Genomic DNA, 24,052 nt, shown 5'->3' on the forward strand with positions numbered 1-24,052 from the left:
CACTTTATACATTCTGCCCCATACCTGGTAAAATGGCATGTTTTCATACCTGGTAAAATGGCATGTTTTCATACCTGTACTAGACAAACTGTTGTGCGAAATTAACAGCATGTCCTATTTAATATTATAATAATTCTAGTGTTACCCTTGTCCTTTCACCCCTGACTGCAAAATTCTTTGTTAATTCCAAGTACCAACACAAAACTTATAAGCGTCATTAACAGCTAAACATCTCCAACGGTAAAAATGGATATCACCCTTTTGATTTGATGAAACTTGATATTTCCACTTTGAAAGGCTTATCGGAAATCTGCAATACTGTTCTGCATGCGAGTAAAATTGCAGGCTTCTAATCAAGAAGTATTTATTACTATCCAATCACAGCTGCCTTCAGGGGTGAAGGGGTTAATAAAGTTACGCTAACAAGTCACAATGTTGTGTTTGCACACAGTACTAACGTGTTGTCTTTGTCACTTTTTCTCCATCGTCTCGGACTTACCCTCTGTGCAACTCCATAGCATGTTGAAGGGAATATCGTAGAGCCTGTTGTAATACTCGAGGTATATTAACTGCATTAACTCATCTTAATATCGTTGACTCGTAATTCTTTTGTTTTTGTTTTTTTATTTACTGCACCTTTCAAAATCACATTTTAGATCAAACGAGGCTGCAGACTAGCTATTGTGTGATTAGTCAGGTGTATTATACTTATGTGTTTTATGGGTGATACGGCACTCATAATTAGATTATAGAGGCAGTTATGCTATAATTATGTATATCTTTATTTACATAGCACCCACAGTGTATCAGCGCTTCACAAAAGAGACAATACAGGGAATTATAATACAATAAGCGCAACAAACAAAGTCAGACAATCAGAAAGGAAATCCCTGCCCCGGAGAGCTTACAATCTAAGTGGTATGCTAGGAGACTTACAGAGACAGGTTATGTTACCCAAGCTAGTAAAGGAGAAATAAAAAGTGGTTTCAGAATTATTGTTAGAAGAGATCTAAATACTTACTGCAGAGTATCTGTGACTTATTATAGGCAACAAGTTTAGAAATGGGTTTTTCAGTTTAACAGAAATTTGCCAGAATTAGCTATTTGTTAGTAATGTGTATTATTTTTATTTTATTGCTCTATATGAGTATATCTTCAGCACTGTACAAAATTAAATACACACATTGATTATACAAGACAATACAAGGGTAAGTGCTACAGACATACATGGAAAAATGTGAGAGGATATCCCTGCACCAAAGAAGTTCCGCATGCACGCCTCCATCTGCTGGGCGCTGTGTGATCATCCAGCAGACGGAATGATCCGCGGGCGGGGGGGGGGGGGGGGCAGTGTCACGGGTGCAGAGTGGCTGTGTGTGTACTGAGCGGGGAGAGCGGAGCGGGGGCTGTGTCACGGGCGCAGGGTGGCTTTGCGAAACATAAACATAAAAGATACATATACAATACATAAAAGAAAAGCATAAATCCATTTGTGTGTGCGTGCGCGCGTGTGCAAGGATCATATGCTGAGAGGGGGGGGTCCCGTCCCCCGTCTCAACAGAAGGGCTGAGACTCAATTTCAGCAGCCAATCAATGTAAACGTCTGGACATTGATTGGCTGCTGCGGCCTGGTATCACAGTTTCAAATGACTCCAGCGACTGCAGCAGCGTCGACGCTTTACTTTGCAGCCAATGGTAGTTTCAATACTGAACACTTCCATTGGCCGCCAGGAATCAGTGGCGCACGTTATGTAGTGCGCTATGTGAACGGGGCCTAAGCAGTATAGTGGGAGACAAGTGGGCAATATATGAAATCCTGTAAGGGTGAAGGTATACAGGTGCATGTAATCAATCTTTTAATGACTATTGTACATGCATGATTTTGTTCTGTGTTGTACAGTACGCTCTGCAGGCAGCCTGAAACTTCTGAAAATGCCAATACATCTTGCAAATGTTATGTATTTGATTTTTGTCAGAATAAGCCTTATCTAGAAGATCCTAGATACCAGACGTTGCCAGGAAAACTCTCTCGGCCCACTCATAATGGAGAACACGAGACAGGTCGGAAACAAGCTTCCCAAAATGTTAACGCCAACTGCGATGGTGAAACAAATGGCATACAGAGTGCATGTAAGTAAACTTTGCTTTTATGTCAAGACATGTAAGAAGCAAGCATTCTGAAGCTTCAAATGTAGATCTAATTTAGCATTTGTGCACAGTAAATAAGTCCTATGTGAAATACGGAATGTGTAAGCGAGACCGCAGTCACCTGTATATATCTATTCAATGTAAATGATTGGTGCTTAGAGGGTAAAATATAGGATATTAACAGTGTTGAGCAAAAAGAGTTTGATCAGAAAGGTTTCCCCCTTTATACAGCACTCAAATCATATATGATCTACTAATGGACAAAACAAATGGTCCTGCAGATATGCTGCGGAAAACTGGTAAGTATCCCAGAATCACCGTGGAAATCAAAAATAATAAAATTTTATTATGTCTACATAGATCATTAAAAACACAGATACATTATTTTAAAAAATCCCCATATTGTAGTGGCTGATATGAATAATTATTGCAGTATTAAGGTAAGTATCATTAATTATTATCTCAATTTATTCATATCCTCACATCCAGAGTTGTAACAATCAGAGAACGACTTGTATATAATGAGTATTTGTAACACCATCAATAATATATAATGTTACTACAAATAGATGTATCAGAGGTGATGTATAGAATACTATTGTATTCTATTACTATTGATAATAATTAATGATACTTACCTTAATACTACGATAATTATTCATATCAGCCACGACAATATGGGGATTTTTTTAAATAATGTATCTGTGTTTTTAATGATCTATGTAGACGTAATAAAATGTTATTATTTTTGATTTCCACGGTGATTCTGGGATACTTACCAGTTTTCCGCAGCATATCTGCAGGACCATTTGTTTTGTCCCTTAGTAGATCATATATGTTTTGAGTGCTGTATAAAGGGGGAAACCTTTCTGATCAAACTCTTTTTGATCAACACTGTTAATATCCTATGTGAAATACGGTCATTTATATATTACACCTAAATACATTGTATAAATGATTGCTTGCAAATATTTGTATTTTGATAACTACAGTACGTACAGTAGATATTGTTACAATAATGAAGTTGATATGTGCGTGCTTTTCTTGCCAGACTTTAGTCGGTACTCGACAATTCTGTACAGCATTGTTATACATGGCGAGTATAGTATAATGATCATCTGTACACTTCCATTCCCTCAAAGCTTCTGCAAGAGAAAAGACCTGCATTTCGCTGGTTTATTTGCATCTGTACCAGTGCTGGGATAAAAGACCCCACACATCCGTATTCCGTGCTCCCTGTGCAACCTATTGACATTTTACTTTGTAACGAAATGCAGTCTTTGACGATGCTATTATCTTATTGTTTACATTAATATACCACAAGTCTAAGTTTGTAAAATAGATCCTTTGGAAGTTAGCTCCGTAGCCCATCACATATTGGAAGAGATTTGCAATGGTACTGCAAGATTTTAAGGTTTTAAAGAGCTCCGTTTGAATGTACTGCTTCACTTTATATACCTGCGTCACTTTATATACCGCCTTCACTTTATATACCTGCTTCACTTTATATTCCTCCTTCACTTTATATACCCGTTTCACTTGATATACCCGTTTCACTTGATATACCTCCTTCACTTTATATACCTCCTTCACTTTATATACCTGCTTCACTTTATATACCTGCTTCACTTTATATACCTGCTTCACTTTATATACCTCCTTCACTTTATATACCCGCTTCACTTGATATGCCTGCTTCACTTGATATACCCGCTTCACTTGATATGCCTGCTTCACTTGATATACCTGCTGTGCTTCCTGTCATTTTCTTCACAGTAATGCACACTTATTTATTTTCTCTCCTTTCACTCTGATTTGGTGAAATGTCATCTTGGCTTCTTCCTTTTTATTTCTTCTTGTGGGAATGGTTGAAGATATCTTCAGGAGTGCCAGTGCCCCAGTAATAGGTACTGTAACATTGATCCCCATTAAATAATGGCAAGTTTACAAAACTATGTCTGCTCATGTAGAGCAGTAACAGGAGTAACGTTTGTGAAGTACTCTCCCCATAAAGATTAATAGTTTTGTGCAATGTTTGCTGAAACTGAACTCCTAATGCAAGAATGTTTATAAGGAGCTCTAGACCTAAAGAGTGTCTTCCAGCTTCAAAACTGGGGTGAAAAAAATTGAATAAATGTATACAAGGAAAAACTGCCAATAGTTTTCAATGGCTTTTCATTATTAGTTGCTTTTCTCTGATAAATCTCGCTCTGGTTTTGCCCCAGTTTTGTAGCCGAGAAATGTTAGTAAATACACCTCAAACAAACACTGGGAATTCTCCAAATGGCTTAAATGTACGTGAGTTGGGGGTAATTATGAGCATAGATGGAGAGGGGGGTGCTTTAGTCATTGGTGTTTTCCATGCTTAAACTGCTTCATTGAAAAGATGATTTCCAAATGACATTTGAAGATTGAGAATCTTCCATTGATCGCTGGTAGCCTTCAAGTAAAGCTGAGCCAAATAGCTTGCTGCTAACATGTAGAAAATACAACGAGGTTACTTTTGAAGGCGCTCCACCAAACACGCCCTGCATTGCATACTTGTAAAACGTCTCCTTTCTCTCAGGTGACACAAAGCATAATCTGGAAATGACATTTACTTCAAATGATCTTGGTCAGTCTTCTGGGACAGAGTCAGGTCCACTATCCCCAATGTCTCCCGAAAGCAAGAAAAGTCCAAAAGGCATCAAGAAGTTCTGGGGAAAGTAAGCATTTATTTAATAATTTCAGCACATGCAAAGTCCGCTTATAAGCCTGCTGGTTTACAAGTATTATTTACTACTCCTTTGTTTAAAAAAATTCAATTAAAAAAAAAGGGATTTCTTTATTTGAAATGAACAGCATATTCACAAAACGGCACTTTTCCAAAATAGAACAAGAAACATTTAAAGGGTGCAAACTGTAACATGTTTGATCTGAAAGGTGCCTGTTACTACAGAAAATCAATAGGCACTACAAACCAATAGATATCATTTCATTACATTTTGTAAACTTTCTCATTGTTTTAGTTTGCAGCCACAACTTACCTTTTTATTTTTAAGCTTTTCCTTTGCACTTTGAACATTTTCCTTCAGACTAAAAACATTACTCATACATATCGTACTGCTACTTATACTGTGCATGTTCTTGGTTTTATGTATTTTTGGATTTAAATGGTAGTTTCTAAATTTGATTTGACATTTGGTTGCAAGATCATAAGTGACGTTTTACTCCTACATTCCCAAAGAATGATCATTTTAAGTTTTAAGTAATATTTTGGTTACTTTTACAAATGTAAACTATTGTTGTTTCTGCGGGATAGGTCAATATTTAAATAGCAGTTATGTTGCCATGTTTGACTGCAGTTTTAATACTATCAGAATAATACCCTTTCCGGAAGTCTGTGGCATTCCGTGTGCAAAATGTTGTTGTTTTTTGTTATTTTACAAAAACATTTGCTTTGCCAGTTAATTCATAATGTAAACATACACACGCATAGTGATATCTGACTTTGGTCTACATGCCTTCAGGAATACAGTCAATTATATTGTTTTTGTACTTCACCTATATATTATTTATTATAGATTGGAAATTTTTGTATGGTATTGTTATTTTCAACAATATTTTATACCCTTGGATGGAATAGAAATGGGGTACCACTTACAGTGGGTGTTTGTTCTCATTTCCCTTCATAATCTTTGTAACCAATGTTCTGGGCAGGATACGGAGGACCCCTTCAGGAAACTTCAATACAGATGATCTTGGATTGTCTGAATTCAGAAGAGGAGGGTTGCGTTCAACCGCAGGACCAAGACTGTCCAGAAATAAAGATTCCAGGAATAGGTAAACTGGCCTGTTTCTAACGTGATATTAAAGAGGTGTGAAACCTTAACAACTACTCAGGTAGAACGTTAATTAAGGTCCCCAAGATCAACACGTATAGACAGTATCAAAATATTCCTATGTATGTTTAATTTTTGGAAAAGCCCATAGCAATCAGTATTCAGCAAGAAGTAAAGCTCTACTGCCAGGTGGGCAGTGGTGCTTTGCAAAGGGCTTTAAACATGTTCATCCATTTGCAGTACTAAGTTATTGCAGCAATAACGATCTTGGTGAATGATGTGCAGACCGGTTTAGCTTTTACTGAACCAACCTGTTTCCTGGATCTTTTAAATGTGTTTTTGAGAACAGAAAGGTTCATTGTTTGTGTCCTTTTAGATATGAAACAATAACTCCATTGAAACATCGCGTGCAGAGCATATGAATAGCTTTTTCCTGAGGGTTCAATAAAATATCATAAGTCAGAATGACACACACTAATTTAAATCACACGACATGTTGTCTTCTATTATCAGCGATAGTAATGCTCCTTTCGCTCAGTGGAGCAATGAACAGGTCTGTAACTGGCTTGAAGACTTTGGATTGGCCCAGTATGTGATTTTTGCCAGGCAGTGGGTGAGCTCTGGTCAGACATTGCTAACAGCGACACCTCAACTCCTGGAAAAGGTGAGAGCTTATCAAGTCATCAAATATTTTCCAAGTTTCATTTTTCTGTCTGCTAATTAGTAAAATAGTTATTCATCCTGTGAACAAAAGTCAGATTTTCGATATGAGACATTCTTTAGAGGTTTATATGTCTCTTATGGAAATCCCCTCAGTTACAGTATAGGTTTACGTTGTACGTTACCTTATATGCCTCTTATCTTTCCATTATGTAACAGATTCTGAATGTTTTCCGTAGGAGCTGGGGATAAAGCACCCACTGCACCGAAAGAAGCTTCAGTTAGCCATTACTGCCATAAACAATAAACAAGAAGAGAAGTCAGGCACACTGGATCATATGTGGGTGACCCGTAAGTGGTAATATTTTCTTCCCCTTTTCCTATTTTTCTTTTTGCGTGCATAGAATCAGGGGCGGCCTGCTCCAATTCTCAAGGATCATCAACAGGTCAGGTTTTAAGGATATTCCTGCTTCCATCAGTGGCTCAATCCGAATGACTGAGTCACCAGTGCTGAAGCAGGGATAACCCTAATACCTGGTCAGTTGTGGCCCTAGAGGTCTGGCGCTGGTCAGCCCTGGCATAGATCATTTTGAATCTATTTTTATTCCACCTTTTATTTACAGGATGGCTTGATGATATTGGCTTACCTCAATACAAAGATCAGTTTCACGAATCACGAGTTGACGGGAGAATGCTGCAATATTTAACTGTGGTATGAAAAAGTCACATTATCTATTTTTATGTAACACTCTGAGTTGCCCACAAAATAACACACATATCAAAAACTCGCCAGTATATTATATACGTTGTAACAAACTAAAACAAAGAAACATAGAATGGTGTTTTTATTTTGGGCACTACCTGTGCTGCCATAAGTCACTTGTGTTATTTGCAGTGTAAATATTTCCCTTGGCAACTAGTAATGTGTGACATCAGAAACAAGGTGACATCTGATCCTCTGCATCAAAGATTCTTGCTAATCAAGAGGAACAGGTGCAAAGGCTCGGTATGTGAAGACGTCCTTCCTGGGGGAGAGGAAGGAAAGGCTTAGAGTACCCAAGCTAAACATGGATTTGGTAATCCAATAGACTAGCTTCAGAAAATGTAAAAAGGGGAAGATAAAATACTCCAGCACCGTGCTCAGAAAAACTTGAACAGGCTCCAACATTAAATGAACTGATAGAAATCAAATTTTGTTTGGTCATTTCATGCTGCTTTCCAATTACTATACCTCTTTTAAATCGTATGATTAGATTTCTTCGTTTACAGAGCTTTTAAAACCACGCAGGACTTATTCATGTTTGTGTAGTGAACTATAAAGATATCACCACTTATAACAAATGTACAATTTCACAGTACCAAAATATCCACCAGAACCATACTAGGATGTAATATATTCTAATGTAATGTGTCCCATTTTTATGTCTTCTTTTTTTTTTTAAGAATGATCTTCTGTTTCTGAAAGTTACCAGCCAGCTGCACCATCTCAGTATTAAATGTGCCATCCACGTGTTACATGCCAACGCGTTCAACCCACACTGCCTGCGCAGGCGGCCAGCCAATGAGGTATGGGGCTTTGTAGCAACTATTCAATCGTTTATAAAAGCATTTGTGCTACAAAGTGGGTTCTGAGTTCTAAAAAATAGCTGTCTTTCTTATTTTGGAAAAGCCATCACCTCGGAAACCCGAAAAGTAATATATTTTTTTTGGGGGGGTTCCATTTGACAGAATAGCGTCTCCCCTTCGGAAGTGGTCCAATGGTCCAATCACCGCGTGATGGAGTGGCTGCGGTCTGTAGATCTGGCAGAATACGCACCAAACCTTCGCGGCAGTGGCGTTCACGGTGGTCTTATTGTAAGAGAAAAAAATATTCCTGATTTTATTGTAGAGAGTACGTATTACTTGGAATAAAAATGCCAATTAATATTGCATTAAACTTTGACCCTCTTAGCAGAATGACTGAGAATCCCCCCTTTTTTATTTTTTATGTCTGTGTAATATCGGTGGGTAGATGTTTTTTTTTTTTTGTGGTAACAAAAGCCCAAATTAAATTCTACTCCCTAAGGTTTCCTTAATAATTGAAGTTACACCTCCGCTGTACTGTAGACCATTATGTTAGCTAATTATCCTGATCATCAGTCGTTGCCCTAATTCACTGCTTCAGTTACATGACAGGCCCTCAATATTGGGTATTGCCTCTTATGGAAATGCTTTTGGAGCAAATGGAGTGAAATTAAGATATTCCTTTGTGCGGACTATTTCCCGTTTACCTGGAGTCGCTCAGTTTTGCCAAGTGTGTGTTTTATTCATATTGTCATTCTATTTTGTCTCGGCAGTAGATGACCATAAGGAAATATAAGAAATATGGAGCATGCTGATGAATTTGGGAAATGTTTTGCTATTGTCTTCCCAGATACTTGAACCTCGTTTTAATTCGGACACCCTGGCCATGCTCTTAAACATCCCGCCTCAAAAGACTTTACTCAGGCGACACTTAAAAACAAACTTCAGCATGTTAATTGGTTCTGAAGCACAACAGGAGAAGCGAGAAATCATGGAAAATACAACCTACACACCTCTGTCTACCACTGCCAAAGTGCGGGTAGGTGATCCTATAAAACAAATACCGTATTGGCATGAATATAGTGCTATGTTTTTATCCTAAAAATGTCCTTCCGAAAACTGTACTCGTATTATACAGTATGCGCAGCCTAACACCTTTTAATTGTCATGTAGAACACCTTCAAAACTTTAGGGTCGTATTATGTGCGAGGCTGTACTATATTCGGGTCAATATGGTACATTACTTTTGAGTCAACTATAATAGTTTTTGGGACACTTCTGTTTATATTAACCTGAAGGAACTCCCACGAGGGAAGAAAACAGCGGTGCACAGCTGCAAAAATTGGATGGAGGCTGGATCACATACAAAAATATATTTATCTTACCGTAGCAGTACAATAAAATCATCCTTCAGGAGCAGCAACACTCTAACGCGTTTCGTGCTTCCAGACAAAGCGCTGGAAGCACGAAACGCGTTGGTATTCCTGCTCCTGAAGGATGATTTTATTGTACTGCTACGGTAGATAAATACATTTTTGTATGTGACCCAGCCTCCATCCAATTTTTGCAGCTGTGTTTTCTTCCCTTGTGGGAGTTTCTTCCTGTTACCTGATCCTCATCAATGTGTGCACGTAGGCACCAGAGACTCGCAGACCCCCCCTTTGCGAAGACTGTGAGTAATCTATTTTCCTACGGTCCATCCAGTTATACTACATTCACTCCAGGTGATACCAGCCCCTAGTCCGCTAAGACCTGTCTCTGCTTCACGGTTGTGATTTGCACCGACAGCTCTACGGGCAACAATGTGGCACTCGTATCTATCTACGATAGGAGTCGTTGATTTGCTTATACAATGACTGTACCTCTCACCTCTGGCACCAACGATTACTACATTTCAACATAGCAAATGTTTGCTTGAGGCAGGATACATATTCATGCTCTCATATTTATGGCTGCTGTCTTTCTGATGCACTGATCTGGACTTTCTACTCAGGAATTTCCTACATGTTTTTATTAACATACCTTTTAATAGACACTTTCTAAATATCCAACTTAATAAACCTGGATTTTAAATGATTATAAGTTTCACTCCGCACAAAAAAAAGCTGCACAAAGAGAACCTGTGAACCATAAAGGGGCCGTTTCCCCTACTGCAGGGGTCTCAACTCCAGTGCCCAAGAGCCCCCCAACAAGTCAAGTTTTCAGGATATACCTGCTTCAGCACAGGTAGCTCAATCAGTCCCTACTTCATCACAGGTGGCTCACCTGTGGCTCAGGTGGCTCAGTCTTTGACTGAGCCACTGATTGAGCCACCTGTGCTGAAGCAGAGATATCCTGAATACCTGACCTGTTGGGGGTGTTGAGAACCCCTACTGTGTTTTATTTTATATAACATGCATAGATAGCAGGGGGTCTCCAGCGCTCAACCATGTCAATTTCAGCTCTGGGGACCTCTAGTTTCCAATATATTTACTGGCACCAGTACCAGAGGATGGGGGGGGGGGAGGAATGGAGGTTTTAACTCCCCATGTTACGTAGGCCGCACCGTCGTTTGTATAGGTTTTCTATTGGCCCGTATTTAAACCTCTATGAAGTACCAGAGGCACCTTCTCGGGTAAGTATCTCTGGAAGTAATGGGTCCGCGGAACTGAAATGAATGCGGTTCAGCTCTGGATACCCCCCGCTTCCTATACATGAAGACAAAAAAAAACTGCCACTTTAAGAAAGCAAACTCTCTTTTCCTTGAAGATTTGATGATTTATGACTCATCCGTGAGAGATTCTGGCCTCACATAACCTCCTCTTACATGTGCTTCCTTACAATTGCAGCCAAAGAAACTCGGCCTGTCTCATTTTGGAAACCTTCGAAAGAAGAAATGTGATGACTCCACAGAATATGTTTGCCCTGTGGACACGAGTAACGGTTCTCAGAAGTGCTATGGAGAATTCAAAGTCCCGAGCCCTAGCCCTGCGAAAGAGTTAGACAACTTGGAGCAGGTGGGCAATAATATCTGACGGCATCTACATCTAGCATCATTCCCCATTGTCAGTCATCAGTGTCCATCCAAGCTTGCCAATAACCATGCATTTCCATGTAACCCAACATAGCTACATCATCAGCATGGCTTCACCGAGGAGATATTATGCAAAGTTTTATTTGTTGTCCAAAGACACTTTTTTTTTTTTACATATCTATATTGAGATCAACAGAGGAAATGTTTTATATTTTTACCAAAACGAGCATGACCACTTAATGGAGGAACACACAGCCTGAAATTACTGACACAGAGGTTTTATACAGAAGAAAATGGTACTTTTTATCCATTGAATATATATACGTTTTAACTTAACCCTGAGTATTTAATTGCATCTAGGATTATTAATTGTGTAAATATTAATGCATCCTGGTTTTTGTTTTGCACAAGTATATAAATGTTGTTCTGATAAAACTGTAAGTACATTGTGCAATGGTAAATATGTCAAACGGAAACATGGCATTACGTATGCACAACCGAAGTCAAACACAATTATATGTTTTTATATGCTTCATTTAGAAAAGACATTAATAAATGGAAACTATGAAAGCAAAAAGGAAGCACTTTCCAAAGTCTTTGCTTCAAAACACTGAATGCAAAGCCATTCACCTAACAGAAAAGCATGGCTGCTCTCACTTGCATGGTGTGTTGGTGTGTTTATTGTGTTTGCAGAACTTCTTGTTAGAATGATGTAGAGACCATGAGAGATTACACAGGTCTGCAATGACTGGCGCAGCAGCAATTGGATAATACGTGAAATCACGACACAGTCACCCTTCATTTTTCTTTCAATCGTACGAGTTTAATTGGCCATGTCAGGAACTTCCACAATAAAATAAGATCTACAAGGAGGTCATGTAAAGTATATAAGGAAAAAAAGAGAAATTGTTAACATGGAAAGACTTGGTCAAATTGTACTGTTTATGAAACGGGACATCACAAATTCCATCTTGTATCCAATTGATTATTTGATGTTGTACTGCAGAGTCTGATACAGCTTCTCCTGGAATTAACAATGTTACAGGCACTGCAATATAAGTGTGGGAGGGCTGGGTTTTACTGATATGTACACTTGCCATAAGCTCGGGTTAGTACAGTTTATATTACATAGTTACATAGTAGATGAGGTTGAAAAAAGATATGTCCATTAAGTTCAACCTATGCTAAATTTATGTCTGATAGTTATCCTATATTTGTACTTTAAGTATATTGATCCAGAGGAAGGCAAACCAAAAACCCCAGTGACATACAGTATAATCTAATCATATCTCATAAAGGGAAAATTAATTGCTTCCTGACTCCAAGAATTGGCAATCAGATTACTCACTGGATCAACATCCTTCCCATGTTTACTTATTTGGTATATCCCTGTATACCTTTCCTTTCTAAAAAAAGATGTCCAACCTTTTTTTGAAGATATCTATTGTATCTGCAATCAGTCTCCATGGGTAATGAATTCCACATTGTAACTGCCCTGTAAATAACCCTTTCCTTTGTTGCTGGTGAAATCTCCTTTCCTCCAACCTCAAGGTATGACCCAGTGTCCTTTTGTACTGCCCTTGGGATGAATAGTTCTTTTGAAAGCTCCCTGTACTGTCCCAGAATATGTTTATATATAGTTATCACATCCCCTCTTTGACGCCTCTTTTCTAATGTAAACAAACCAAATTTCGCAAGCCTCTCCTCATAAATCAGATTGTCTATCCCCTTTGTTAATTTGGTGGCTCTTCTCTGCACTCTCTCTAGTTCCATAATGTCTTTTCTAAGGTGCCCAAAATTGTACTTGATATTCAAGGTGTGGTCTTACTAATGCTTTATAAATGGGCATAATTATGTTTACTTCCCTTCTATCCATTGCCCGTTTAATGCAAGATAAGATCTTGTTTGCCTTTGCAGCTACTGCATGACATTGGGCACTATTGCTAAGCCTGCTGTCTACCAGCATTCCTAAATCCCTCTCCATTAAGGATTGACCTAATTTTGCCCCATTTAATTTGTAAGTCGTCTGTTTATTCTTGTTTCCCAAATGCATAACCTTACATTTATCTGTATTAAACCTCATCTGCCATTTACCTGCCCACGTGTCCAGTCTCTCCAAGTCCTTCTGGAGAGAAATTACATTCTGCTCTGATTCTACCTTACACAATTTAGTGTCATCAGCAAAGATGGAGACTTTGCACACTATGCCAACCTCAAGGTCATTAACAAACAAGTTAAAAAGCAGGGGTCCCAGTACCGATCCCTGAGGTACTCCACTTACAACTTTAGTCCAATATGAAAACGTTCAATTTACAACAACTCTCTGTCTATCCTTCAACCAGTTTTCAATGCAGGTACAAATATTTTTAGAGTCCAATTTCCTTTATTTTGCACACTAACCTTTTTGTTTGGCACCGTATCAAAAGCCTTTGCAAAATCTAAGTAGACCACATCAACTGCATTACTCTGGTATAAATTCCTACTTACCTCCTCAAAGAAACCAATGTTAGTTTGGCATGATCTATCCTTCATAAATCCATGCTGACTATTACTAATAATTTTGTTTTCCATTAGGTATTCCTGAATATTATCACATACTAAACCTTCAAGTAGCTTCCCCACTATTGAAGTCAGGCTTACAGGCCTGTAATTCCCCGGTTGTAATCTAGCTCCCTTTTTAAATATAAGCACCACGTCTGCTTTACGCCAATCTTGTGGACTTCTTTTTATTGTATCCCCATGTGCCAATGAGGCCTCTGGAGTTTCTATTCTTACAAACAAAGCCGTTAAAAAGCATTTTAAAATGTTGGTACTTTTATAGGATAGTTAGATTAACAAGTTAAAATTACACACATTCTATATGCAGCATTGTTTCCCTATCATAGGTAATAATTGAAAATGTACATATATTTAAACAAACGTTTAATCATGCTAATTGTACAAAGTAGCAATCCGCGATACTCCCACTTTTTTGTCAGTAACATTTTTACTTGGTTTAAGAGATCTCTTCTTGCCCTTTCCTACTCCATTTTATTGTTAAAAGTCAGGAAACATGAGCGTTTGAAATATTAAATGTCTGCAGTGGTGGATTTCCCATTAGGCCCGTTAGGCCTGAGACTAGGGCAGCAAAATGTGGGGGCGGCAAAAATGTCTCTCCCCATATATATATGCCGCGTTCTCAGGTCAATCGGGCCTGATGGGGAGGCACTTACACGTGGCAGCCGCCTCCTAACTGCCGCCCTCCATCTCCTTTTCTAATCGCAGTGTCAAATGACGCCTCAGACGTCACCAACATTACGCCATTCGGTGTCTCGTTGCCAAGGCGATGCAGCGCCAAATGCCGTCATGACGCCGCATTATCATGGCAACGCAACGCCGCACAACGTCACGTGGTAACGTCCGCGGTGTCATTTGAAGCTGCGATTCAGGAGGGGGGGTGCAGCGAGGAGGAGGCGGGTGCTGCATGGAAGTGCCATGGGGCGGCGGATTTTTGAGTGTCTGGAAAGTAAAAATTGTGCTTTCCCCAGTACAGTCTACAGGTTACCATGGCAACCTCAAAAGCTATAGCGATAAAGAAAATTATTAGTTTTAACACACACAAAAATGGATAGTAAATTTTGAGTGAGCTGCCTGCAGGCTTCTTGAGGGGATTGCTGCCGCTTTGTAATGAAGGCACAAAAGTCTTCCTGCCGTCCTTAATTGCACCCACTAGAGGTCACTGTTACACTGAAATTGCAGATATCTTAAACATTAAACCGTACCGCAAACATAAACCCTCCACCGCTCAGCGTACCGCAAATATAAACCCTCCCACCGCTCAGCGTACCGCAAATATAAACCCTCCACCGCTCAGCGTACCGCAAATATAAACCCTCCCACCGCTCAGCGTACCGCAAATATAAACCCTCCACCGCTCAGCGTACCGCAAATATAAACCCTCCCACCGCTCAGCGTACCGCAAATATAAACACTCCACCGCGCAGCGTACCGCAAATATAAACCCTCCACCGCGCAGCGTACCGCAAATATAAACCCTCCACCGCGCAGCGTACCGCAAATATAAACCCTCCACCGCGCAGCGTACCGCAAATATAAACCCTCCCACCGCGCAGCGTACCGCAAATATAAACCCACCGCTCAGCGTACCGCAAATATAAACCCTCCACCGCGCAGCGTACCGCAAATATAAACCCTCCACCGCGCAGCGTACCGCAAATATAAACCCTCCACCGCGCAGCGTACCGCAAATATAAACCCTCCCACCGCGCAGCGTACCGCAAATATAAACCCTCCACCGCGCAGCGTACCGCAAATATAAACCCTCCACCGCGCAGTGTACCGCAAACATAAACCCTCCACCGCGCAGCGTACCGCAAACATAAACCCTCCACCGCGCAGCGTACCGCAAATATAAACCCTCCCACCGCGCAGCGTACCGCAAATATAAACCCTCCACCGCGCAGCGTACCGCAAATATAAACACTCCACCGCGCAGCGTACCGCAAATATAAACCCTCCACCGCGCAGCGTACCGCAAATATAACCCGTGCAGCGTACCGCAAATAAAAATATCCTAAACAGATGATATTAAAAGAAGGCAACATGTCGCTTCCATAAATCAGAAAATCAGGACAAAAATGTATTTTCCTGATCACCCTGGCAGTGGGCACCATTGGGTTAATCCCTTCTCACTCTAGGTAGGACAGGAAGTAGACTTTTGCAGGTAGGCCATATAAGGCCCCTCCCTCTACCTGCACATTAGTCTTTTTCCTGTCCTCACAGCTAGGAGTAGGATTTTTTATTTTGTAAGGGACTCACCTACTGCACCTAGTGCAGATATCCAGGGTCTCAGCCTCTCTGCCCTGAAGCTCCGATCGACGCGCCCTGCTGGTGGCAAGACGGAGACCCCTTAGAGTCGGGGGAGCCCCTGGAACCCATTACATCCGTGGGGTGGGGAGCAGCTGCAGCCGCGGGCGGGGAAGCTTACGTGCAAAAAACCCGTTACCAACCGAAGGTAAACAGAGGGGTGCATAGCAGCTGCAGCTGAGAGCCGTGGAGGCCCAGACTCACCGCACTAGCGTCTGGTACGCTGCGGTAAAAGTACCCCAGGAGCCCGCTACACGCGGAGGGGGGAGCAGCCATAGCTGCGAGCCGGAGAAAAGGCTCAGATTGACCGCGCTAGCGTCTGGTACGCTGCGGTAAAAGTACCCCAGGAGCCCGCTACACGCGGAGGGGGGAGCAGCCATAGCTGCGAGCCGGAGAAAAGGCTCAGATTGACCGCGCTAGCGTCTGGTACGCTGCGGTAAAAGTACCCCAGGAGCCCGCTACACGCGGAGGGGGGAGCAGCCATAGCTGCGAGCCGGAGAAAAGGCTCAGATTGACCGCGCTAGCGTCTGGTACGCTGCGGTAAAAGTACCCCAGGAGCCCGCTACACGTGGAGGGGGGAGCAGCCATAGCTGCGAGCCGGAGAAAGGCTCAAATTGACCGCGCTAGCGTCTGGAACGCTGCGGTAGAGGGAACAGTGCACGCGGCCGCACGGGAGCGCGCGCGTGAGGTTCCGGACGGCAGATGCGTGCACAGACACGCGAGCCGTGCACGAGCACTTGATGACGTCAGAGAAGCGACGACCACACTGTGTGTATGTGTGAGGAGAGCTGCAGCATGGAACGCTCAGCAGGGAGAAGCCAAGTGCTGGAAATGGTTTTGAAATGGAAACACCCAAACTTCAGTTCCCAAGACTAGGTGAGTCCTTAGTTTTTAGTTCTACATGGGAAAGAGAGATGGTATATACACATTAGGGTGTATGTTTAGTATTTATTTTGTTTTTATAAGTTGGTGGTTACCCTCCCAGAAGCAGGATCTTCAAAAGGGACGGGGGAATCCCTGCAACATAAATGAAAGGTTGCTAAGAAAACTAAATGGTGTTCAGCTTGTGAGAAACCAGCCCTAATAGGGAAGTAATTATGTGAAGATTGTCTTAAGGCAGCTGCAGGTGATACCAATGAACAAATGAGCACTTTCCTTATTGATGAAGGAGGCTGTTAAACAGAGAGATGATGCGGCAGTCCAGCAAGCTGTTAACCCTGCGCTGGAAAGATCTAGATCCCAGACCAGTCTGGATAAGGGGAAAGGTTTTTCTTCATATGAGTCTGACATTGATTGTTTTCATGTGTCAGAGAGTGAAATGGATTCATCAGATCAAGATATTCAGTAAGAGGAATCTGAATTTGATGTAGAAAGGGTGGATCCACTCATCAAAGCCATGATACAGGCTTTGGAACGGGAAGTCACTGAGTAGTTAACCCACAAAAAAGATAAACTTTTTGGGGCGAGACAAAGTGTCCTGGCTGCTTCAAGAGTTTCTGTACTGGCCTGCTGTTTGACAAAGCTAAGCAGTCTGCTGCTGCTGCTGCTGCTGCTGCTGCTGCTGCTGCTGCTGCTGCTGCTGCTGCTTTAAAAAGGTAGAGTCTTTCCTATCCATCAAGTAATTAAGGACCTCATTCAGGTGGAGTTGGCGCAACCAGACGCCAGAGTATTTACGCCTAAAAGGTTTGGGAAGATGTATCCATTCCCACAAGAGGAGGTAACATTTTGGGATGTCAGCCCAAAGGTGGATACTGCTATTTCCAGAATAGTAGAAAAGACCACAATTCCAATAGAGGAACCTGCGTCATTGGAGGACGCTATGGATAGGAAGAGGGATACGTATTGAAGAAAGCATACGTTACAGCAGGAACATCCTCAAACCTGCCATAGCAACTACGTCAGCAGCAAGGGCTATGCGAGTGTGGATTGCCAACATTGAAGAAGCAATATACAAAGGTGTGGAAAGAAGTGCTATTAAAGCACTGTCAGAAGTAAAATGAGCAGCCAAATCTATGGTGCTGGTGGTATCAGCAAGAAGGGCTTTATGGCTCAGACAGTGGATGGCTGACACAGCATCAAAGAACAATTTGTGTGGATTACCATTGAAGGTGAGTTCCTCTTCGGTAACAAACTGGATGCAATAATAACAAAAGCATCATGAGGTAAGAGCATTTTTTACCTCAGGAGAACAGGGCAGAAGATTCGGTTTCCAACAGGCTAATAGAAACCAATATAAGGAAGCAAAGGCATATAGACCTGGCAGGTCATCTCCAAGACAAACAACATGGAGGGGCGGCCAGAACCGGCTTTTTCGTGACAGTTGCCAGTAGGAGGGCGACTGAAGCAGTTTTCTGCAACATGGGCCCAAACAATACAGGACAATTGGGTATTACAGACCATTCGTCAGAGGTACACTATAGAATTCAGAGAGATGCCAATAAGAAATATGGGCTTAATAACATGGATACAGTCCAAGGAAAAAAGAAGGCAGATGAATTCAGCTTTAAAGAAATGATTACAGGCAGAAGTAATAAAGAAGGTACCTTAGGAAGAGGAAGTGGAATTTATTCCAGAATTTTTCTAGTAAAGAAACCTACAGGGGAGTACAGAGCAATCCTAGACCTAAGAAATGTGAATTTATTCTTGAAAATAAGAAAATTCAAGATGGTGTCGTTAAACCTGATTATTCAAGAGGTACAACCAGGAGACTGGATGGTGGCGATAGACTTAAAAGATGCTTATCTACATGTGCCCTTAGCAAAGGGACACCAAAGATGCCTAAGGTTTACAGTAAATCAATATCAGTATCAGTACACAGCACTGCCATTGGTCTGGCGACTTCCCCAAGGACGTTTACAAAGGTTCTAGCCCCTCTAGTGGCAGAAATGAGAGAAAGAGGGGTAGAAATATACCCATACCTGGACGACATCCTGGTAAAATCGAGGAGTCTGGAGAAATTCCAGCAAGACCAGAAGATGGTAATAACCTTCCTGGAACACCACGGTTGGTTAAATAAACAGAGACAAGAGCCATCTCATGCCCACTCAGCTGTTAAGATTTCTGGGGGTAGAATTTGATACAGCAAAAGGAGAAGTGAGACTACCAGACGCAAAGAGGCAAGACATAGCCATGCAACAAAGAAGCTCAGGAAAGCTACCAGGACTTCAGCAGAAGAATGCATGAAGCTCCTAGGGAAATTCGCTTCAACATTAAGCGTCACAAAATGGGCAGCAATACATATGAGACCACTGCAAAACAATTTTCTGCAACAATGGAACGGGAATCACAAGGACACAAGACAAAGAATCTTGTTACACCCACACACAAAACAGGAATTAAAGTGGTGGGAAGATACCCGAAACCTGGAAAAAGGACAAACACTACAACCAGTGCATTGGGTAAGAATTACAACAGATGCGAGCAACACAGGTTGGGGTGTCCAGATGGGAGAAACATTGGTGCAAGGAACCTGGACAAACCAGGAAAAGCATCTTCCATCAAATCTGCTGGAATTAAAAGCAGTACAAAGGGCCTTAGAAGCTTTCCAAGACCATATAAGAGGTGGCTGTATAAAAATAGAATCAGACAACTGGTCAGTTGTCAAGTATATAGCCGAACAAGGAGGAACCAGGAGCAGAAAGCTGATGAACCTCACAGCAGAAATCCTCTTTTGGGCAGAGTGCCACTTGTCGGAAATTACAGCCATACATTTCCCAGGACTAGAAAATGTCACAGCAGACTTTCTAAGTCGGAACATCATACACCCAGGAGAATGGGCGTTATATCCACAGGTGTTTCAAGAACTGGTAGAGCGATGGGGTCAGCCAGACATATATCTCATGGCGACACACCAAAACCGCAAGGTAAGGAACTACTGTGCCAGACAGTTTCATCCAAGCGCACAAGGTACAAATGCTCTCAGTTTCAAATGGCACTTCAAGTTGGCATACCTGTTCCCTCCAATTCCCCTAATTCCGAAAACAATCAGGAAAATCAGGGAAGACCAAGCAGAGGTGATATTCGTAGCACCCTACTGGCCAAGAAGGCTTTGGTTCACCCAATTGGTAAATATGGCAGTAGATACACCATGGCACATACCAGATCGCAAAGGGTTGATGCAACAGGGGCCAATATGTCATCCGAATGCAAAACAATGGGCTTTGACGGCATGGCGATTGAGCAGGAAACATTGAGACTGAAAGGTTGTTCAGACAAAACAATCCAAACCCTTTTACAAGCAAGGAAAAGTTCCACATCGAAAGTATACCATAGAATCTGGCTTTGCTTTCGCGATTGGTGTGAAAAAGAAAAACAGAATTCCTTTCACCTAGAATTGTATCAATTTGTGGAGTTCCTGCAAAAAGGATTTGAGAAAGGTCTCAGTCTTAGCTCATTGAAAGTACAGGTGTCTGCACTATCAGCCTTGTTGGAAAGAAATCTGGCAATGGAAAGATTGATCATCAGATTCTTTCAGGCAGTTAAAAGGTTAAGGCCTCAAATCAAGAACAGGGTACCTACATGGGACTTGTCCCTAGTATTGGATGTACTAACAGCAGCTCCGTCTGAATCTATACAGGAGATAGGCTTAAAATGGTTATCATGGGAAATGGCGTTTTTGATAGCTATCACCTCAGCAAGGAGAGTGGGAGAACTACAGGCTCTATCAGCCAATGAACCATTCCTAGTCATACATCTAGACAAGGCAGTTCTCAGACCAGTACATCAATTCCTGCCAAAAGTTGTATCACAGTTCCATATGAATCAAGAAATTGTGATTCCGACATTCTGTCTAGAACCAAAGAATAAGAAAGAAGAAAGACTACACAAATTAAACGTGGTAAGATGTCTAAAAGTGTACCTGGAAAGGATGCGAGATATCAGAAAGTCAGACAGACTATTCATCAATTCCAGAGGGACAGAAGAAAGGTCAAGAAGCATCAAAGACAACAATTTCCCAGTGGATAGTGTCTTGTATTAAAAGGCTTATGAAAGCAAAGGACAAGATAAACCTTTGAACATTAAAGCTCATTCTACAAGGGCCATGTCTACTTCATGGGCATTTAAAGCCCAGGATACACCAGGACAGATATGCATAGCGGCAGTCTGGTCCTCATTCAATACATTCTTGAAATACTGCAGACTAGACGTACAATCATCCGCTGACGGAAGCTTTGGTCGTAGAGTGATAGAATCTGTAGTGAAATAAGTATAAGGTGTATTAATAAAGGTCAAACTGATAAGGCATTAACTGGTGGTGTTTATTCTGATTTATCCCTCCCTAAAATTTGCACTGCTTGGGTATGTCCCAATGGTGCCCACTGCCAGGGTGATCAGGAAAGGAGAAAATTTAAAACAACTTACCGTAATTTTCTTTTCCTGGAACCATGGCAGTGGGCACATAGTTACCCTCCCTGTGTATGTCTAATGCCTATCAGTTATATATTTTCAGCTATGGAAGAATCGTAAGACTAATGTGCAGGTAGAGGGAGGGGCCTTATATGGCCTACCTGCAAAAGTCTACTTCCTGTCCTACCTAGAGTGAGAAGGGATTAACCCAATGGTGCCCACTGCCATGGTTCCAGGAAAAGAAAATTATGGTAAGTTGTTTTAAATTTTCTCCTATCTGTAGGTTTTACACACACACACACACACACACACACACACACGACCGTCACAGAAAACACACACACGTCAGTCAGAGAATACACACACGACCGTCACAGAAAACACACACACACATAAATAAAAATAAAGAGATTGTGTTTTTTGTGGCCTGCCTTTCTTGCAGTCCTGCAATGCTGAGCATTGTGATTTGCATGTTATTAAATGCTTTTGTGTTTTGGTTTGTCCCGCTTGAGTGTGGAATGTTTTTACTTTTGAGAGCCTCGCTGCGGTTCAAATTCATGTAGTTGCTGAACGATTTTACAGATGGAGCATTCAGAGGGGACGGTAAAGCAAATAGGGGCTTTTTCTGAAGGCATTAATAACCTCACAGTAAGTATTATTTCTCCTTTACACCCGTTGAGAAAATGACTAGGAATGTTGTAGAACTAATTCAGTTTATATTTAACTCTTTACTTTCCTAGACAGTGATAACAGAAGCAAGTGTCTCATAAGCAATAAAAATCAAAATGCAGGCTTTATATTCTAGTCACATACAGTGTGTGTGTGTGCGCGTGTATATATGAGAAGGCGATCACTGGCACTCCAAGTAGCAATAGGTATGAGTCCGGTGCTAAGTCCATAAAGGCCAATAGTGAATACTTTACCATCAATGGTGATGATTAAAATAAAGACAGCCCTCAGTAGCAAGGTCCAAAAAACTGTATTCAGCAATAAATCACACAAATCCAACGTTTCGATCCACCAAATGGGATCTTTCTCAAGGGGGGGGGGGCGGTATGCACCATTGATGGTAAAGTATTCACTATATATATATATATACATATTTTTGGTTATACCTTGACGTTTGGTATGCAGGCTTATAACGCTTTGGCCAAAGGGTTTAACTAAATAACCAAGTAATTATTATTATTATTGAAGTATTTGAACTTTGTACTTATTACCATATATGTTTTGTCAATTGGACGGAGCATTGGTGACCCCTGTCTTTTGTTGTATACATTTGCCACGCCCATTAGCACTCCTTTTTTGACATAAATATATATTCATGATGTTGTGGGTGTAGGAGTTTGAGCTAACTGGGAAAGTGTGTTAATCAATTTCTGACTGGTAACAGTTGTATGGAGGTAGGTGGCACCTCCCCCCAGAGCTCACTGCTCCTCACCTTTTTAACTTGGGAGGTCTTTTCACTTTGCTGCAAGAACAGGGCCTACTATGGTTCTTTCCCCTCATGCAGAGGTAAAGGGAAGGGTTCACAGTGTAGTGTAGGACCTGCATTTTTGGTTATACCTTGACGTTTGGTATGCAGGCTTACGACGCTTTGGCCAAAGGGTTTAACTAAATAACCAAGTAATTACTATTATTATTGAAGTATTTGAAGCTTGTACTTATTACCATGTTTTGTTAATTGGATGTAGCATTTGGCACCCCTGTCTTTTGTGTGTGTGTGTATATATAGATATATGTAGAGGTATCTGTACTCTGTTGGCCAAGCTTAATAATCAAAAACAGATAGTCGATACTGTTCTGTGGCGAACGAAATGCTTTTATTTGTGCGAGCTTTCAAGTAATCCTAGAACACCGAAAGAGAGACGGTTGCATGAGTACAAATTTATGAAACTCTTCGGGACCCTCACTGGTAGCCTAAACCGAGACTGCAGCTTGATGAGCCACTACCCTGACACGAGAACTCTCTTCCCATGAGTGCTAAAGCCCATGTATATTAATACTGCACTATATGAATACACACACGTCTCTTACACATACAAATGTATTCTGTCATTCTATCCCTATATACCAAAGGGACGACATAGTAGCCACACATATGAACAGAAATGCAACACCCTCTTACATTTTTACACCTACCCACACCATTGTTATACACTCCCCACCACACACACCTTTTGTAAAGCGCTGTACACACTGTCGGTGCTTTATTCATTAAGATTTACACGCGCACACACACACCCATTCTCTTACATCACAAGCATTCAGGGACCATTTAACACCACAGGGGAGGGATAGGCTTCACACACAGATGCTTTGTTTCAAGAAAGTTTTTTGGCTTAATCAATTGTAACATCGCCCGAAGAAGAGATCAGTGTAACTTGAAAGATCGCACAAATAAAAGCATTTAGATAGCCACAGGACAGTATCGACTAACTGTTTTTGTGTGTGTATGTATATATATACATATATATATGTATATGTAGATAGATATATAATCAAAAATAAATAGATGATACCGTTCTGTGGCTAACGAAATGCTTTTATTTGTGCGAGCTTTCGAGATACACTGAGATTTACAGTGTATCTCGAAAGCTCGCACAAATAAAAGTATTTTGTTAGCCACAGAACG

The 24,052-nt window shown here is 41.1% G+C and overlaps 2 protein-coding genes across 21 annotated transcripts in view; one reads left to right on the forward strand and one right to left on the reverse strand.

Annotated features, from left to right (window-relative positions):
• Positions 1-24,052, forward strand: part of PPFIBP2 (PPFIB scaffold protein 2) — a 123,997-nt gene that overhangs the window by 99,192 nt on the left and 753 nt on the right. For 14 of the 20 annotated variants that reach the window (XM_075567381.1, XM_075567380.1, XM_075567389.1 and 11 more), the window contains 13 exons: positions 519-560; positions 1,977-2,130; positions 4,023-4,055; positions 4,715-4,853; positions 5,848-5,970; positions 6,483-6,633; positions 6,869-6,980; positions 7,253-7,341; positions 8,073-8,195; positions 8,358-8,483; positions 9,043-9,231; positions 11,021-11,188; positions 22,000-22,065. In XM_075567381.1, coding sequence (XP_075423496.1) covers positions 519-560; positions 1,977-2,130; positions 4,023-4,055; positions 4,715-4,853; positions 5,848-5,970; positions 6,483-6,633; positions 6,869-6,980; positions 7,253-7,341; positions 8,073-8,195; positions 8,358-8,483; positions 9,043-9,231; positions 11,021-11,188; positions 22,000-22,065 — 1,515 coding nt within the window. Of the gene's footprint in view, positions 1-518; positions 561-1,976; positions 2,131-4,022; positions 4,056-4,714; positions 4,854-5,847; positions 5,971-6,482; positions 6,634-6,868; positions 6,981-7,252; positions 7,342-8,072; positions 8,196-8,357; positions 8,484-9,042; positions 9,232-11,020; positions 13,297-21,980; positions 22,066-24,052 lie in introns of those variants that run through there. The other 6 variants (XM_075567388.1, XM_075567399.1, XM_075567393.1 and 3 more) reach the window with 5 other exon arrangements.
• LOC142464153 (NADH-cytochrome b5 reductase 2-like) overlaps positions 12,039-24,052 on the reverse strand; it is a 40,984-nt gene continuing 28,970 nt past the window's right edge. Inside the window, exon 9 of the mRNA XM_075567403.1 lies at positions 12,039-12,253. Within this exon, the coding sequence (XP_075423518.1) occupies positions 12,069-12,253 (185 nt within the window). The 3' untranslated portion in view covers positions 12,039-12,068. The remainder of the gene's footprint in view (positions 12,254-24,052) is intronic.

The sequence above is a fragment of the Ascaphus truei genome, chromosome 12 (genome assembly GCF_040206685.1).
Source record: "Ascaphus truei isolate aAscTru1 chromosome 12, aAscTru1.hap1, whole genome shotgun sequence".
Classification (NCBI taxonomy): domain Eukaryota; kingdom Metazoa; phylum Chordata; class Amphibia; order Anura; family Ascaphidae; genus Ascaphus; species Ascaphus truei.